The sequence below is a fragment of the Eriocheir sinensis genome, chromosome 34 (genome assembly GCF_024679095.1).
Source record: "Eriocheir sinensis breed Jianghai 21 chromosome 34, ASM2467909v1, whole genome shotgun sequence".
Classification (NCBI taxonomy): Eukaryota; Metazoa; Arthropoda; class Malacostraca; order Decapoda; family Varunidae; genus Eriocheir; species Eriocheir sinensis.
The window spans coordinates 11,588,296-11,606,738 of NC_066542.1; the positions used below are offsets into that span (position 1 = coordinate 11,588,296).

An 18,443-nucleotide genomic window follows, 5' to 3' on the forward strand; every position below is an offset into this window, starting at 1 on the left:
TATGGTGGAGTGGTGGAGTGACTGTTTGGTGTGCTGTGGAGTGATGAAGTGACTATTTGAGATGAGTAGCGGAGTGACTTTTTGAGATGTGGAGGAGTAGTGGAATGACTGTTTGAGGTGCGGAGGAGTGATGGAGTGACTCTTTGGGGTATGATGGAGTGGAGTGACTGAGGTGAGGTGGAAAGGTGGAGTAACTATGTGAGGTATTGAAGAGTTTTATAGGCATCAGGACTGCCTGTTTAAAGTGCGGAGGAGTGATGAAGTGACTCTTTGGGGTATGATGGAGTGGAGTGGCTGAGGTATGGTGGAAAGGTGGAGTGACTATGTGAGGTGTTGAAGAGTTTTTCCAGGTATCAAGTTAAAGGGCAACAGTTCACCCTCGGACCGTGCTTTGGGGCTTGGCAGGGCGAGCTATGGGCATGCGATTCAATGCTGCCACCTGTCGGACAATTAGTGAAACCCGAGGGAGCGTCCACCAAGGGCAAAGGGTACCTGTGAACTTTGACCTTCGGACGTGAATAGCAGAGCACTTGCGACAATGGGCCGAGAGAGAGTTTGAAATGTCAGAGGCGGCAGCAGCAACAGCATTAGGAACCCCGCAGCGACAACCACCCATTCAGCATCCTGCCACGCTCAAAGACTTCCGGGAAATCAACTTAAGTCAGTGGAGGAAGGAGGAGTGGAGTGGAATGGGGGAAAAGGATATGGTGCGTTTTAGAGAATTACATGAGGAATGGGATATGAAGGTTAAGGTATGGGGATTAGCGGATAGTGGGGAAGCGAAGGGGAATGTGATAGGAGACGAGTTGGGAAAGGAATGGGAAGGAGAAAATGATATGCTATGCTTGAAGGGATGGAAATGGGGGAAGGGGTATGGTACGTTTGAAGGAGGGATAGGAGAATGGAATGACAAAAGGGATGGGAAGGGAAAGGGATATGGTATACGTTTGGGGGAAGGGAGATGGGAAAGAGGATGGGAAGGGAATGGGATATGGTAGGTTTGGGGGTATGGAGATGGGCAAGGGGGTGAGAAGGAAAAGGAATATGGCATGTTTGGGGGAAGGGAGATGGGTAAAGAAATGGGTTTGGGGTTTGGAGATGGCTTTGAGATTTTGAGTTTGAGATTGTTGTGGGTGTTTCCATGGGTAGTTTTATGAGAAGTGATACTTAAGGGTCCATAGTCTCAAACGGTTCGGGGCTCACAAACAACACCCATATTTGATTAGGCTTTCGTAGAGTTTGTTGTGGGTGTTTCCATGGGTAGTTTTATGAGCCTAGTGATACTTTGACAAGGCTTCTGCACCATGAATGTGATAAATATGCATGAGATTACAACTTACCTATTGTGTGGACCTTGGAAATGGTTTGTTGTGATCGCCAAAAGTGTGTAAGAATGCTGGCCAAGTTTGTATCGGCTTGGTCTCTTCGGCTTGCTATCCTTGGCTTGCTCTCCTCGGCTTGCTCTCCTCGGCTTGCTCTCCTCGGCTTGCTCTCCTCGGCTTGCTCTCCTCGGCTTGCTCTCTTCGGCTTGCTCTCCTCGGCTTGCTCTCTTCGGCTTGCTTTCCTCGGCTTGCTCTCCTCGGCTTGCTCTCCTCGGCTTGCTCTCCTCGGCTTGCTCTCCTCGGCTTGCTCTCCTCGGCTTGCTCTCCTCGGCTTGCTCTCCTCGGCTTGCTCTCCTCGGCTTGCTCTCCTCGGCTTGCTCTCCTCGGCTTGCTCTCCTCGGCTTGCTCTCCTCGGCTTGCTCTCCTCGGCTTGCTCTCCTCGGCTTGCTCTCCTCGGCTTGCTCTCCTCGGCTTGCTCTCCTCGGCTTGGTATCCTCGGCTTGCTCTCCTCGGCTTGCTCTCCTCGGCTTGCTCTCCTCGGCTTGTTCTCCTCGGCTTGCTCTCCTCGGCTTGCTCTCCTCGGCTTGCTCTCCTCGGCTTGCTCTCCTCGGCTTGCTCTCCTCGGCTTGCTCTCCTCGGCTTGGTATCCTCGGCTTGCTCTCCTCGGCTTCCTTTCCTCGGCTTCCTTTCCTCGGTAGCTGTCGTATTCCGCGCTAAGAGTTTGTGTATAAGTTGTCTCATATACAAACTTAATTATAAATGTCGTAATGAAGTTGATGGTTTTATTATTCCTGCATGAGTTGTCTCGAATGGCAAATTATTCATAGATGTTGTTATGAACTTGGCCTTGGTATTTTTTGTCCGTTGAAAGCATAATAACAAACACTGACTAAGACACTGATTAATATGCGACTCATGAACGACTTACATCACCATTAGTCTCGTCATGCTGTCTTCACACTAATGCTTACCTGTTAATGATTTACGTTCCCATTGAAAACCCTTTAGCCGTTAAGAGGTTACATCGCTCGCAGCTTAGAAGTAACAAATGGTGAACTAGACTCTTGGACTAATTATGACCTTACCTTTAGGCGTCACAGGTGAGAGAATCAGTGTGTGTGTGTGTGTGTGTGTGTGTGTGTGTGTGTGTGTGTGTGTGTTCCTACCTCCCTCATTCTACATTCACCTTCGCTCTGGGTCCGCGGATCGAGATAGAATTACTTGTTTCGCTCCTCCTCCTCCTCCTCCTCCTCCTCCTCCCACAACTTTTTTCCTCTCCCCTTTCCTTTCTCTGCGTCCTCTCCTGAACCCCTCCTCTTGCCTTACTTTTCTTCCTCCTGACCGGTAACTCTAATACCCTTGCCACTTCGTTTGTCTGTCTATCTAAGTAACAAAAGGGAGTGTGATAGGAGGAGGAGGAGGAGGAGGAGGAGGAGGTGTTAGGTGCAAGAGTTTCCAATGATAAAGGAATAAAAGAAGGAGAGTGTAAGAGAAGGAGAAGGTGTTAGGTGAAGGTGTGAAGGTGAAGGAGAGGTTCAAGAGGAAGAAGACAAAGTAAGGTGAAGGAGGAAGAGGTAAGGGGAATGGGGCATAGAGGGGGAGGGAAGGGGAAGGCGAAGAGTGGGTACAGGTATGAAAGGGAGGGGAGAGAGAGAGAGAGGTAGAGAGAGAGAGAGAGGTAGAGAGAGAGAGAGGTAGAGAGAGAGAGAGAGAGAGAGAGAGAGAGAGAGAGAGAGAGAGAGAGAGAGAGAGAGAGAGAGAGAGAGAGAGAGAGAGAGAGAGAGCGAGAGAGAGAGAGAGAGAGAGAGAGAGAGAGAGAGAGAGAGAGAGAGAGAGAGAGTAATTACCGTCACGACAACAGTAATTAAGAGAGCGAGAGAGAGAGAGAGACGATGAAAATCTCTCTCTCTCTCTCTCTCTCTCTCTCTCTCTCTCTCTCACACACACACACACACAGTATTAAATCACGCAGTATTACGACGAAGAAAGAATAAAATAAAAGAAATATAATAAACAATCAAATAAAATGAATAAAATAAATAAAATAAAATCAAATAAAGTAATATAAAGAAGATAATATCGAGAGGGGGAAAAAATCAGGCATGAAATCTCGCTGTCAGGTGTTGCATGCGTGAGGAAGCCTGCAGGTGTGTCATTAGCAAGTTGGTACGAGGTGATGGCGGCGCGAGGGAGCGTAAAAAGCGACAACATCAAAACATTGGCTTAGGAACGGCGTCAGAAAGTAGAGTAGCGCTTCCTAGTTAGTGCAATTAGTTAGTGTTCAAAGCGGCTGTATTGTGAGCTCTCTTCCTTTCTTTTCTCGTTATTATTGTTATTAATTTAGGAGCGGTATCAGTGAGTTCAGAAGCGTTTCCTAGTTAGTGCAATTAGTGTTCAAAAAGACTGTATTATGAGTTCATCCTTTCTTTTCTCGTTATTATTGTTATTAACTTAGGAACGGCGTCAGTGAGTTGAGTAGCGCTTCCTAGTTAGTGCAATTAGTTAGTGTTCAAAGCGGCTGTATTTTGATCTCTCCTCTTTCTTTTAGTATTATTGTTAGTATTAGTATTTCTAAGAGACAAAACAGGTAGAGAAGGAGGAATGCGGACGCTATACGTGGATGAAAGAAAACGAGAATGGAAAATGGGATGAAAGAAAACGAAAATGGAAAATGGGATGAAAGAAAACGAAAATGGAAAATGGGATGAAAGAAAACGAAAATGGAAAATGGGATGAAAGAAAACGAAAATGGAAAATGGGATGAAAGAAAACGAAAAGGGAAAATGGGATGAAAGAAAACGAAAAGGGAATCATTAGGGTGTGTGTAAATGCCATGGGATTCTTTTTATAGAGAGAATAAGTAACATAGGAGAAGGCAATCGGTGACACATTAGAAGTCCATAGGGCATTAATATTGGTCCATCTTTGTGTCTGTCTATCTTTCTGCTTCACCCTGTCTCTTATCTCCATCTATCTATCTGTCTCTTTTCCCTCTCTGCCTATCTGTTTTTCTGTTTCTCACCCTCACTTTGTCTATCTATCTGTCTATCTATCTATCTAACAAATACCTATCTATTTCTTTCTATTATTCTCACTTTCCCACACATATTCCCCGCCATTATCTTTAGTTACGCCACAAAATATCTTCACTCATGACAGCTCTACGCAGACGGCTTCAGACTAAAGAAAGGATCACGAAGCAAGAGTTTGAGTGACATGAATGACGGTCCATCGCTATCAAAATAACTCTAACCGACCTCTTATCATGTCTCCTTATCAAACGCTTTGGAGGGGAAATGAGACAGACAGACAGACAGACAGACAGACAGAAAGACAGACAGACAGACAGACAGACAGACAGACAACGCCTTCCCTACCTCCCTCAAGACCACAGAGGATGGATGATAAGGGAAGGCGAAAAGAGGCCGCGGCATAACTAGATTGGAAGGTGAGGCGAGTAGAGAAAAACCTTGAGACTCGTTGGCTCTTTTGTATTCACCGAAGGCCTGAGCGGAACTTCACTTGTATATGAAGAAAGAATGGTACTGGAGAACTGGAGAGAGAGAGAGAGAGAGAGAGAGAGAGAGAGAGAGAGAGAGAGAGAGAGAGAGAGAGAGAGAGAGAGAGAGAGAGAGAGAGAGAGAGAGAGAGAACTACTATTTCCAAAGGCCACAAAGGAGATTAGTCAGGTTCTCACTAGTACTTTTCACGTTCATGGTGCTGAAACCTCGTCGAACCATCACTGGGCTCATAAAACTACCCATGGAAACACCCACACAATAACCTCTACGAAAGCCTTATGGAAATGTTTAAGAATATGGTAACCTTTGTGCCGGTTTTCCTCAAGAGATCAATTAGTAAGGAAACGATACAAAACATATACCTTAGAGTATTCTTAAAGATATTGGATTAGTAAGGACGAGCACGCATTTGATATTAAAGTGCGTGGTAGAATATTCATGTAAAGTTAAAGCAAATATATCATCGGTCCTCCTCCTCCTCCTCCTCCTCCTCCTCCTCCTCCTCCTCCTCCTCCTCCTCCTCCTCCGTCTTCTTAGGTGGAGGTAATTATGTTGGTGCGTAAAGAAAACATGTTGAGATAAAAGTAAAGCGTGCAAGAGGGAAATAAGTATAGACACGATGAAGTCATAATAACATAGACGATATAAAAGAAATTACTCTGCCGCCATGGTGACAGACGAGGAAAACAACAACGACAACAACAACAACAACAACAACAACAACAACAACAACAACAACAACAATAAAAACCAAAACAAAGCAGATTTAGTAGGAAAGAAAACGTACAATAATAACCACAATAAGAATAATAAACGTGGAAAATCAAGAACAACAACAACAACAACAACAACAACAACAACAACAAAGCTATTTTAACAGGAAAGAAAACGTATAGTAATAATAATAATAATAATAATAATAATAATAATAATAATAATAATAATAATAATAATAATAATAATAATAATAATAATAATAATAATAATAATAATAATAATAATAATAACCAAAGAATTAAAGTCCTATCGCTTTCCCGAGGTTTCCGTCCGTTCCGTTTGATGGCCGCGTTATTAGGAAGGAAATAAAGGGTTCCGAACCGCCTGTATTTACCCATCAGAGAGAGTTCAGTTAATTATAGCCAGACGCCCGCCAACTGTTCACCTTTATGTAATAGCGCTGCCCGGGATAGCATCAGAATCATTACCAACAATATTATTCGAGTGGTGACCTTCGTTGAATTTGTCTGTCTATCACCCTGTCTATCTGTCTGTGTATTTATCTATCTATCGTTTTATTTGTTTATTTATTGATCTATTCATTTAGCTAATTCAATCTGTATATATTTATCTACCTATCTGTTTATTCATCTATCTATCTATCTATCTATCTCTAAAGCCATCTGTCTGTCTATCCATCTATCTGTTTATCTATCAATCTATTTAATCTGTTTATCTATTTCCATTCACACACACACACACACACACACACACACACACACACACACACACACACACACACACACACACACACACACACACACACACACACACACACACACACACACACACACACACACATTAGGGACCTTTTAGGGCTATAACGAGTCTTTCAAATTTTAATAGCCGTCCGGACTTTGATGGCTTCATGCAATTTTTATTTACTTTTTTCTTTTACTTTCTCGGCCGAGGCAAGACGCCGCCACCTGGAAGCCTTGATTTTTTTTCCTCTCTCTTTTCGGTGATCGCGAAAAGTTTTGATTGGTGACTTAAGGCCTGAGTGAAGGGATCGGGGGGGGGGGGGGGTGGAGGGGGGGAGGAAGGAAGGCGTCAACACAATCACACAACCCGGTAACTTCACGCCTTGCTCCACGTCCTGCTCTGCCGTCACCGCTAAGCCAAAACTATTCTCTTGTTGGTCTTAAATACGTTTCCATAGTGAACGCCATCAATTATTCTTTTTTATGAAGTTTAGTTTTGGCTCTTTTTTGTGTACTCAGGCGCCTGAAGTTTTTTTTTGTATTAGATTTCCAGTGACACGATGTTTTTGTTATTGATGAGGATATGTATGAACAAGCGGCCAATAGCTGACAGGTGATATCATTTACCTGGCGTCTGGTGAGAAGGTAAGAAGACTAATGAGGATGAAACTTTAGGCCATGCGTGATCGGTATATTATTCAGTTTCTTTGTTATGCAGATTTATTGACAATAAAATATCTATCTATCTTTTTTTTTTTTACAGTAAAGGAATATTCAATAAACCCGGCAAAGCGAAGTTACCATTATTCTCAAACATTTCGATAAGGCTTTCGTAGAAGTTATTGTGTGGGTATTTTGCATATTTGTTGACAATAAAATACCTATCTTTTTTTTTTACAGTAAAGGAATATTCCATAAACCCGGCTAAGCGAGGTTACAATATTCTCAAACATTTCGATAAGGCTTTCGTAGAAGTTAGTGTGTGGGTATTTTGCATATTTGTTGACAATAAAATATCTATCTTTTTTTTTACAGTAAAGGAAACAGCTCAAGGGCAAAAAGAAAAAAAGAAAAGAAAACAATAATGAAAAAAAAGCCAGCAAATCACTCATCCTATAAAAAGAGTTAGGAGGAGTGGCCGAAAGAGAGGTCAATTTCGGGAGGAGAGGCGTCGTGATACGTTTTACCTCATGTCAACTGAATACAAGAAAGGTAAAATAGGTGGCATAGCTATAGACGCGCGTGGCCTCGGTGCTCATCTCCATCTCATTCAACGTTGCCAGGTACCAGCTTACCGTACTTAGTATACATCGCATTATACGTTTTTTTTACACATACCCGGTAGCTATAGGGCTCAGGGGCACAAAAAAGGAAACAATAATAAAAAAAGCCCGCTACTCGCTGCTCCTATTGCCACATAAACATAGATACTTAACGCTAATAACACTAACTTCAATACTGTAGATCGTTAGTGGTGCTTGTACGATAGTTTTAGGGGCCTGAAAATGATGAATGCGATGTTCTGAGTATACGAGAATCTGGCAGCGCTGATCCCATTGTCCCTTGAGCCTGCATGTGTGTGTGGTGGGTGAACAAAAGAAGACGCGTTTCATAGTATTTAGATTCATGTGAGATTCTGGCAGTGTTGATCCCATTGTCCCTTGAGCCTGCATGTGTGTGTGGTTGGTGAACAAAAGAAGACGCGTTTCATAGTATTCAGATTCATGTCCGCGTACCGTTTTACGTATCTGGGGAGTCTAAGTCATGTTGAAACCTTGAAACACACTGTGGCTCATATTATCAAGCATTTCGGGGCTCACACACCCACATTCAATAAGGCTTTCGTAGAGATTGTTGTGGTGGGTATTTCCATGGGTAGTATTATGAGCCTGGTGACGGTTAGACAAGCCTTCTCACCATGAACTGAAAAAGCACTAATGAGAACCCGGCTATAGTCTCCTTCGTGGCCTTTGGAAGTAGTTCTAGAGAGAATCAGAATCGCTTGGGAAACAATACGGACCACATTGGACCGTATTGGCTATACAGGCAGCGCCACACGTGGCCACTCGATGAACTCTCAAAGCAGTACTTTCCATAGAGTTCAAGTTATAGACTAGAGTGCGTCTGAGGCTGGCTTTGTGATACACCGCCTTGATGCCGCCACCGCTCCAAGCCAACGGCTACACACACTTCACTCCTACCCGATTTCCTGACACTACTCTGACATGAACAGAAAGTGAGATCAGCATCGTCTTCCTGAGGAAATTCTGCAATGCAATGGAATAAATTTGTAACTGTAAAGTAAGTAAAAATATACGAAAATGATGGTTCAGTAAAATGGTGTGAAAACACTGAAAGACGATGCTGGCCTCAGTTTTTCTTCGACAAATAGTAGTGTCAGGAAATTGCGTAGGAGTGAAGTGTGTGCAGTCGTTGGCTTGGAGCGGTGGCGGCAACAAGGCGGTGTATCCCGAAGCCACTCTAGTCTATAACTTGAACGCTGCTTTGACAGTCACCGAGTGGCTACGTGTGGCGCTGCCTGTACAGCCAATACGGGCCATTGACTGACTTGCCCGCGGCCACTAGTTTTGTTGCCTGGCTTCTCCTGTCACTTTACTTCCCTGATATGCTCACCACGGCCACTTTTATTTTGTATTATTTTATCTCACTGATTTGCTTGCTATAGAGTTTTACTAATTGAAAAGTGAAGTTACCACCACCACCACCACCACCACCATTACCACCTCCAATAACAACAGCATAACGAAGAAAAAGAAAAGGAAAATCAAGAAGAGGAGCAACAAGAACACCACTACCACCACCACCACCACCACCCCTATCTCTACCACCGAACCCATCCACCACCACCACCATCACCACTACCACCACCACCACCTCCATCCCAGTAGCTAAATTAAGTTGTTAGTAATAGGGTTGTTTATTTATTTATTTATTATGTTATTTTATTTTGTTTTATTTTGTTTTGTTTTTTGTTTGTCTTGTTTTGTTTTGTTTACTTTATTTTTTCTTTTCTTTTCCTTTTCTTTTCTTTTCTCTGGATGTTTTCTTTTCTCTTTTCTTTTCTTTTCTTTTGTCAAGATGTTTTCTTCTTTTCTTTTCTCAGGATGTTTTCTTTTCTTTTCTTAGGATGTTTTCTTTTCTTTTCTTTCCTCTGGATGTTTACTTTTCTTTTCTTTTCTGAGGATGTTTTATATTCTTTTCTTTTCTCTGGAAGTTTTCTTTTCTTTTCTTTTCTCTTGATGTTTTCTTTTCATTCTGTTGGTGTGGTTGGGTGTGGATGAGCCTCCTTCTCCCCAGAAGAGACTCACCCGTCACCCACCCTGCGGCCCCAGGGGCCGAAAGCTGGGTGACTTTATTTCTTTGCTAGATGTTGTAATTGCATTTTCCTTTCTCGATGTTTTAATTTTCTTTCTTTTTCCTTTCTTGACGGTCTGGGTTAGCCTCCTTCTCCCCAGAGGAGATTCACCCGTCACCCACCCTGCGGTCCCAGGGGCCGAAAGGTGGATGACTTTTTATTTTCCTTTTCTTGATGTTTCTGTCACCCTTTCTGATGTTCCTGGTCTGAACGTTTTCCTTTTCTTGATGTTTCTATCATCCTTTCTGATGTTCCTGGTCTGAACGTTTTCCTTTTCTTGATGTTTCTATCATCCTTTCTGGTGTTCTTGGGTCTGGACGAGCCGCTTTCCTCCCAGAAGAGACTCGCCCATAATTTTGTGATGTTGGTTTGGGCCGAAAGGTGGATGATTATTTTATTTTCCTTTTCTTGATGTTTCTATCATCCTTTCTGGTGTTCTTGGGTTTGGACGAGCCGCTTTCCTCCCAGAAGAGACTCGCCCGTAATTTTGTGATATTGGTTTGGGCCGAAAGGTGGATGATTTTTTCTATTTTCCTTTTCCTTTTTCTGATGTTCCTTCTTTGCATTTTCCTTTTTCTGGTGTTCCTTTCTTTGCTTTCCTTCTCTTGGTGTTTTCATTTCAACTTTTCCTGGTTTTGTATGTTGGAACGCGTGAGTCTCCTTCTCCCCAGAAAAGACCCGCCATACCAACATACAAGACGCTTTAAACAAAGCAAAACAAGACAATTTTTTTTGGATTTTTTGTTTTTATGGATTTTTTTGGGTTTTTTCGTTTTTTAATCGTTGATGGCATGACACTTGCCTTGGTTTGGGGAATTGTGCCTCCCTAAGCGTCGAAACTTCCACTGAAACGTGTCATGAACGTGTCGTCTGGCTAGTAAGAGGTCAGAAACTGTCTTGCTGGCACTTCACGCCCCCCCAACCCCCGGACCCTCGGGATCTCCGACACGGAGGTGGACGCTCCGGGGGAGCCGAGGCGCCCTGCCGGAACCCTGAGCCCTGCGACGCTCGCCAGGAAGGCCTTGGGCCCCCTGACGCTCCCCAGCCCCGCGAGGCGAGGAGGGTGGATAGCAAGATGAATCTCTTAAAATTCCAGACGGGATTATATCAAATCAATCGAAAAAAAATATAGTGAAGGCGCCGGAAACCGTTTTTGTTGGGTCAAGGATGGCAGGACGAAGGCCGAAGAAAGGTGACAGAGGAATAAAGGAATAAAGGAGGGAAGGTGACAGGACGAAGGAAGGAAAGCGGAGATGACAGGACGAAGGAAGGAAAGCGGAGATGACAGGACGAAGGAAGGAAAGCGGAGATGACAGGACGAAGGAAGGAAGAAAGGAAGCAAGGAAGGAAGGAAGGAAGGAACGAGGGAAGGAAGGAAAGTGGTGGGACGAAAGAAGGAAGGCAGTTAACAGGGCGAAGGAAGGAGACTGAGCCGCCAAGATTCTGTCCGTGATTGGCGCGAATAGCGAGTGCTCGAAGTGACTGACTTGCCCGCGGCGACCATATAGTTTTGCTGCCTCGGCTTGTACCGTCACTTTACTTCCCTGATTGGCTCACCACGGCCACTTTTATTTTGTGTTATTTTACCTCCCTGATATACTTGACATAGAATTTTACTAGTTGCGAAGTGAAATCACCACCACCACCACCACCACCACCACACCAACAACAAAAACGACAAGAATAAGAAGAGGAAGAAGAAGAAAAACAAGAACAGCAACAACGACTTTGCGACGGTTCTTGCTGTCCGTGTTCATGTCCCTTCCGTAACCAGGCAAAGGACGATGGAAAGGTCAGGCTGCTACCGAGGCATGGCGGAAACAGCATCACAGGACTCGTTACATCAGACGGGTGGGTCGACATTTGAGTGGACAAAGGGCGACGGTCAAAGGGAGGAGAATCTACGCCCTTTAGCAAGCATTCAGGTGACACATGCCTTCCAATTATACCCTTTACACACACACACACACACACACACACACACACACACACACACACACACACACACACACACACACACACACGGACACGCACACACCTCCCCCATCCCATCCCCCGACACACTCAGATGATATGTTAATTTGCAATGGTAACTGGACGTCGTGTGTACCAGATCCTAAACCGTCAAAGATACCTAGGCCTACATGAATGAGGAGGTCGTAGAGAAGAACAGGTGATGCAGCAGAACCTTTGAAGCCTCACTAACCCGGTAGCTGGGGGGATCATGTTTCTTAAAGGCCCCTCTAAGCGAGAAAAATGAGGAAAAAATCATCACTCACGCAAACCATTTCATAATATATATCAACGCATTTGTCATCAGTTTATGCATCATCTCTTTTTTTGGGGGTTTATATCATGGCAAAAATGTGGCCCCCGTCGCTGGTACACGGTAAAGCCACATATTTGACCCGTCGCTGCTACCGGGCTAACAGTGGAGCGGCAAAGCGTTAAGTGCAGAAGTAAACAAGTGAAAGTATTGCAGCGTACAGACAGAGAGACGGTGCGGGGGCCATAAAGCTGCCAGAAAAAGTAGGGTATAGAGGCTGGACATGGTGTAAGAGTATCGCCGCTCAGGTTCTTTACAGCTTGCCCGCAGCGGTACTGAGAGAAAAATATGGATGGGGAGAAAGTATGGTGGTATAAAACAGATGAAGAGTACTATCGCATTTATACCTTTGAGTAACATATAGACTATTTTATTCTCTTCGCTGTATTTGGGGGTCAGTCGGGTTCTAATGAGTGTTTCTTCAGGTTCATGGTACAGAAGAAGGGTCAAACTATCACCAGGGTCATAAAACTACTCCTGGAAATGCCTACAACTCCTATGAAAGCCTTGTCGAATAGGTGTTCTTGGGCGGCGAAATATCATATAATACTAGCCTTCATCCCTCTGCCATATTCATTCGTTGAGTAGTTAGGTTAGTTCACTGAGTAGAATAGTTACACTTGCGTCTAAAAAACTGATCATAGGGTAATGTTATTTTTTTTTTTTATAGCAGAGGAGACAGTTCAAGGGCGTATAAAAAAAGAAAACAATGATGAAAAAAAAATCCCGCTACTTACTGCTCCTGAATAGAGTACAGAGGAGTGGCCAAAAAGAGAAATGAGGAAAAAGAGTAAGACAACGAAATAGGGTTAAAATCTACTGTTAATTTTGAATAGTCTGAAGTTATCAAATCTTCACATTCTCGACAACCCGAAAATGTTCCCCCCATACCATACTACTTTCCTATTTTGTGGATCTGTTGCCGTGTACTTAATTTTGCATAGATGGTGTCCAGTGGCAACTCTTCTACAAGCTCGCTCATATCAAGCTTTTCATATGCACTTTCTTTACGTGTTAGAAATCCTCCCTCGTTTGTTTCAGTATCATCCATCAACTGTTATTACTATCACCATGTTTTGTTTTAAATTGTAGAGACACGCTAAATACAGCACAGTTCTCATCCCCTCACTCTTGACGATTAGTGAGCCGTTTCTCCTTTATTCTTTATTTACAAAGCCACACCAGTTTCAACACAGAACTCCCCATCTTTCCACCCCTCCTCTCCTTTCTCTTTCCTTTCTTTCTTACACCCCTTTACGTCTTTCACACCTGGTTGGTATTTTAAGACACTTTCGTTTCTCACATCAGCTATTTCTAAAGGTCAAAGAAGGGGTCAGTCCGGTTCTAATGAGTGTTTCTTCAGGTTCACGGTACAGAGGAAGGGTCAAATAGATGTTCTTGGACTACGAAATGTCTTATAATACGACCCCTTAGGTTAGGTTAGGTTAGGTTAAGGTTAGGTTAGGTTAGGATAGGCTAGGTTAGATTAGGTTAGGTTAGGTTTGGTTAGGTTAGGTTAGGTTAGGGTAGGTTAAGGTTAGGTTAGGTTAGGTTAGGATAGGCTAGGCTAGATTAGGTTAGGATAGGATAGGTTAGGTTAGGTTAGGTTAAGGTTAGGATAGGTTAGGTTAGGTTAGGTTTGGTTAGGTTAGGTTAGGTTAGGTTAGGTTAGGTTAGGATAGGATAGGTTAAGTTAGGTTAGGATAGGTTAGGTTAGGTTAGGTTAGGTTAGGTTAGGTTAGGTTAGGATAGGCTAGGCTAAATTAGGTTAGGATAGGTTAGGTTAGGTTAGGTTAGGTCAGGTTTGGTTTGGTAAGGTTAGGTTAGGTTAGGTTATGTTAGGATAGTCTAGGCTAGATTAGGTTAGGATAGGATAGGTTAGGTTAGGTTAGGTTTGGTTAGGTTAGGTTAGGTTAGGTAAGTCATCCCTCCGCCACTCCTTGCGTTTCACATCGGTATTTCAACGACTTCCTTGCGTCTCGTCAAATTCCACCCCGCCACCGCTCCGCTTGGCCGCTACCCGTCTTGGCATACCAGTCCCCTGACACTCGCCTCATAACCTGCTTCGAGCCCCGTAACCTTTGGGGCCAACGCGAGGAGAGAGTGGCGGTCGAACCCAGTGCCGAGGCTGCTTGGGGTTTGTGGCTGCCTGTGATTTGTTCTCCTCTTCCTCTAAACCGGTATTCTATAAAACTGATTGTGATTGTGCTTCTTCTGTTAATGCTTCCACGCCGCCTCCTCCTTCTCGTCTTCCTCGTTTTCCTCGTTTTCGTCCTCCTCTTCGTGCTCCTCCTTTCTCCTCATTGTTCTCGTCGTTCTTCTCCTCTTCATCCTCCTTCTTCTCTCCTCATCTTCCTCCTCACTCTCCGTCTCCGTCTTCTTCTCCTTCTCGTTTCCTCCTCTTAGTTCTCCTTTTCCCTCTCCTCGTCCTCCTTCTTCTCCTCCTACAACAACAACAACAACAACAACTACTACTACTACTACTACTACTACAACAACAACAACTACAACTGCTACTACTACTACTGCTACTACTACTACTACTATTATTTTACGATGACCCGGAAGAAGTCACCAATCCATCCCTTGTACTTTTCCTTAGCGGTCCTGTGCTAAATAGTTTTTGTGCGCCCCCGTCCCCCCCCACAACATGCCATTTCCCCCATCCCTCCACCTTCGCCGCAGCGCAGGGAACAGTTCTTACTAGAGTGGGAGGGGCACTGGCTGGACTGTCTCTTTTTGCTGGGTGGTAGGTTGGCGGCGCTTTCATAGGTCAAACTTGTGCTCTTTGTCATTTACGCGAAGGAGGAAGTAATAGGAAGCAGCCGAAAGTGGTGGGGATGGGTCAGACACACCTTTTGAGAGCTGCTTGGAGAGGGATAGGGGTGAGGGGGGCAGGTGAGGAGAGGGTGAGAGGCATAAGGAGCATTGCCGTTTGTAATTGGTGCAGGCAGGTGAGGCAGGTGAGCGGCCCGGTAACCTTCTAGTGACAGGACCCTCGTCTGCACTTTCTCCCTATGATCTGATTAGTTGCTGAGACGGAGAGGAGGCGAGTAGATAGGCTTATGTTACTGTAGAGTCAAAATAATTACATTGGGCTTTAGGTGACCCACAAGACGTTTCTAAAATGAATACAAATGATGCCAAAAGGAGTGATGAACTTTTTTTTATGTAGAGATGAATACGGACCTTCTCCTTATGATCTTTTTCGTTGCTGAGACGGAAAGGAAATGGCTAGATAGACTTATGTTACTAGAAAAACGAAGGGAAGGCGAGTAGATGGCTTATGTTACTGTAAAGGCGAAGGGAAGGCGAGTAGATGGCTTATGTTACTGTAAAGGCGAAGGGAAGGCGAGTAGATGGCTTATGTTACTGTAAAGGCGAAGGGAAGACGAGTAGATGGCTTATGTTACTGTAAAGGCGAAGGGAAGACGAGTAGATAGGCTTATGTTACTGTAAAGGCGAAGGGATGACGAGTAGATAGGCTTATGTTACTGTAAAGGCGAAGGGATGACGAGTAGATGGCTTATGTTACTGTAAAGGCGAAGGGAAGACAAGTAGATGGCTTATGTTACTGTAAAGGCGAAGGAAGACGAGTAGATGGCTTATGTTACTGTAAAGGCGAAGGGAAGACAAGTAGATGGCTTATGTTACTGTAAAGGCGAAGGGCAGACGAGTAGATGCATGTTACTGTAAAGGCGAAGGGATGACGAGTAGATGGCTTATGTTACTGTAAAGGCGAAGGGAAGACGAGTAGATGGCTTATGTTACTGTAAAGGCGAAGGGAAGACGAGTAGATGGCTTATGTTACTGTAAAGGCGAAGGGAAGACGAGTAGATGGCTTATGTTACTGTAAAGGCGAAGGGAAGACGAGTAGATGGCTTATGTTACTGTAAAGGCGAAGGGAAGACGAGTAGATGGCTTATGTTACTGTAAAGGCGAAGGGAAGGCGAGTAGATGGCTTATGTTACTGTGAAGGCGAAGTAAAGACGAACAGCTGGGTTTAAGTTACTGGAATGGCTATGGAAAGGCGAGTAGATGGCTTATGTTACTAGAAAGGCGCAGGAAGGAATATTAGAGGGCTTATTATACTGTAAAGGCACAGATAATATATAGAGAGGAGACCCACAAGGCGCTGCTACAGATATGGCAAAAAAAGAGTGACCAAGTTTGTGAAGGTAGAGACGAGGCTTCACTTTCTACCGATGATCTTTAAAGTAAAATATGCATATCTAGCCGCCTCTTTTCCCTCTCGTCAGCTTATAAGATCATAGCAAGTGCAGACCAGGAATTAGTAGTCATCTGTATTTCTTTTTTAATAACAGCGTCTTGCGGGTCTTCTCTTTATATTCTTCCTTCACCTTCCCAGTGACGTAAGTTATCTAATCCTTTCTTCCTCTCCGCTTTAACGGCGAAGGAATGCATAGAGAGAAGACCCGCAAGACGCTACTATCAAAATGCAGATGACTATTCACTTCACTGACAATGCGCTTTCTCTAATCTTTTGTAACTATTGGGAGAGAAGGAAAATAACTAGACTGGCTTTATATTCTGTAAAGGCGAAATAAAACTATAGAGAGGAGACCCACAGGACGCTACTATCAAAATGCAGATGACTGTTCCCTTCCCTTCACTGACAATGCGCTTTCTTTTGTAACTATTGGGAGGGAAAGAAAAGAACTAGACAGGCCTTATGTTCTGTAAAGGCGAAATAAAAATACAGAGAGGAGACCCACAACACGCTGCTCCCAAATAAGAACACAGATGTTGCAGAAAAAAAGAGTGCTCGAGTTAGTGCAGGCGGAGACGAGGCCATTGTAACAGTTAATACAGGTTCCAGGGAGCACTATAACCTGAGGGGGGCGAGGCGACTCCAAGCTGCGGTAAACTTAGTGAAGAAGATGGCGAGGCTGCACTAACGGTGAAGATAGTCACTCCACTAACAGTCAAGAAAGTCACTCTACGCCCTGACCTTTCTTGCTAGCGTGAGGGAGAGCGAAAGGTGTCCACGTCGTTTCTGTCGTTACTGATGGTTGGATTGGTTGGGTATCCACAGAGCGTTCACGAATGACTCAGTGTATCAAAGGTTAGGTTGAGGAACAAACTCTCCGGTGTGCTGGAAAAATGGGCCCCGAACTTAGCGTATTGGAGGTCTAGTGGAGGAAGGCAGTTGCTGAGTGATAAGTGTGCGGGCGGGGTGTTCAGGAGGACCCGAGTTCAAGTCCAGCGCCCTTCCCACTTAAGAACTGTTCACTGCGCTGCGGCGAAGGTGGGTGGGGAGTATAGGGGGTTGGCGTGTTGAGGGTGGGGGGGGGAGGTCGCACAAACATCATTTAGCACAGGAACGCTAAACAAAAGTACGAAGAGGGATGGATGGGCTGACAATGAGAAAAGAGTGAAGGTTATGATTCTCCAAAAAGTCCAAATGATTCTGAGCGCTTGTTTTAGAATACTTTTACCACACAATACTTGCAGGAGCACCGCCAGCAGGATTCTTATAATGTTGGTATTTTAAGACACTTTCGGTTCTCACATCAGCTATTTCTAAAGGTCAAAGTGTCGGTCAGTCGGGTTCTAATGAGTGTTTCTTCAGGTTCATGGTAGAGAATAAGGGTCACACTACCACCAGGGTCAAGAAATCACTCCTGGATATGCCCACAACTTCTAGGAAAGCCTTGTCAAATATGTGTTCTTGGGCGGCGAAATGTCTTATAAAACGAGCCTTAACGAAAGCCTTGTCAAATATGTGTTCTTGGGCGGCGAAGTGTCTTATAAAACGAGCCTTAACGAAAGCCTTGTCAAATATGTGTGTCCGGGCGCGAAAAAGTTTTAGAATATGACCCTCATTTCCAGGAGTATTTTGATGATCCTCTTGGTAGTCTGACCCTTCATCTGTATCATGAATGTAAAATATCGCTCATGAGGACCCGACTGATCTCCTGTTTGGCCTTTGAAAATAGTTGATGTGAAGGGTGAAAGCTTCAGACAATACCGCCCTTAGTTCCCTTCCCCGCCCTCTCCCCACTGATTTTTGCCCTTTGAGTTGCCTCCATTTCTGTAAATATAAATCGTTGTGGACTGTTTACCCTTATTTCTACAGGACCCTCGCCAGTCACTCGAGGCAAGAATTTGACTGTAGCTTAACTCTAACGTTTTGGATACCCAGGTTCGTGTGTGTGTGTGTGTGTGTGTGTGTGTGTGTGTGTGTGAATGTAGGTTTATTCTCTCACGATTTGGCTGACCAGGTTCGTGCGTGTGTGTGTGTGACTGTGAATGTAGGTTTATTCTCTCACGATTTGGCTGACTAGGTTCGTGCGTGTTTGTGTGCGTGTACGTGTGTGGGTGGGTGGGGGGATCGTATCTATTCCCGCACTCTCCCTTTCTCTCATTCACAGTCATCGGGGTACAGTACGTGGTGGA

General features: G+C 44.3%; 1 protein-coding gene across 1 annotated transcript in view; it reads right to left on the reverse strand.

Annotated features, from left to right (window-relative positions):
- The window catches only part of LOC127007194 (octapeptide-repeat protein T2-like), a 95,292-nt gene extending 93,022 nt beyond the window's left edge, over positions 1-2,270 (reverse strand). The window contains exons 1-2 of the mRNA XM_050877908.1: positions 2,251-2,270; positions 1,341-2,035 (exon numbers count right to left, since the gene is read on the reverse strand). Coding sequence (XP_050733865.1) covers positions 1,341-2,035; positions 2,251-2,270 — 715 coding nt within the window. The remainder of the gene's footprint in view (positions 1-1,340; positions 2,036-2,250) is intronic.
- Positions 2,271-18,443: the final 16,173 nt, after the last annotated feature.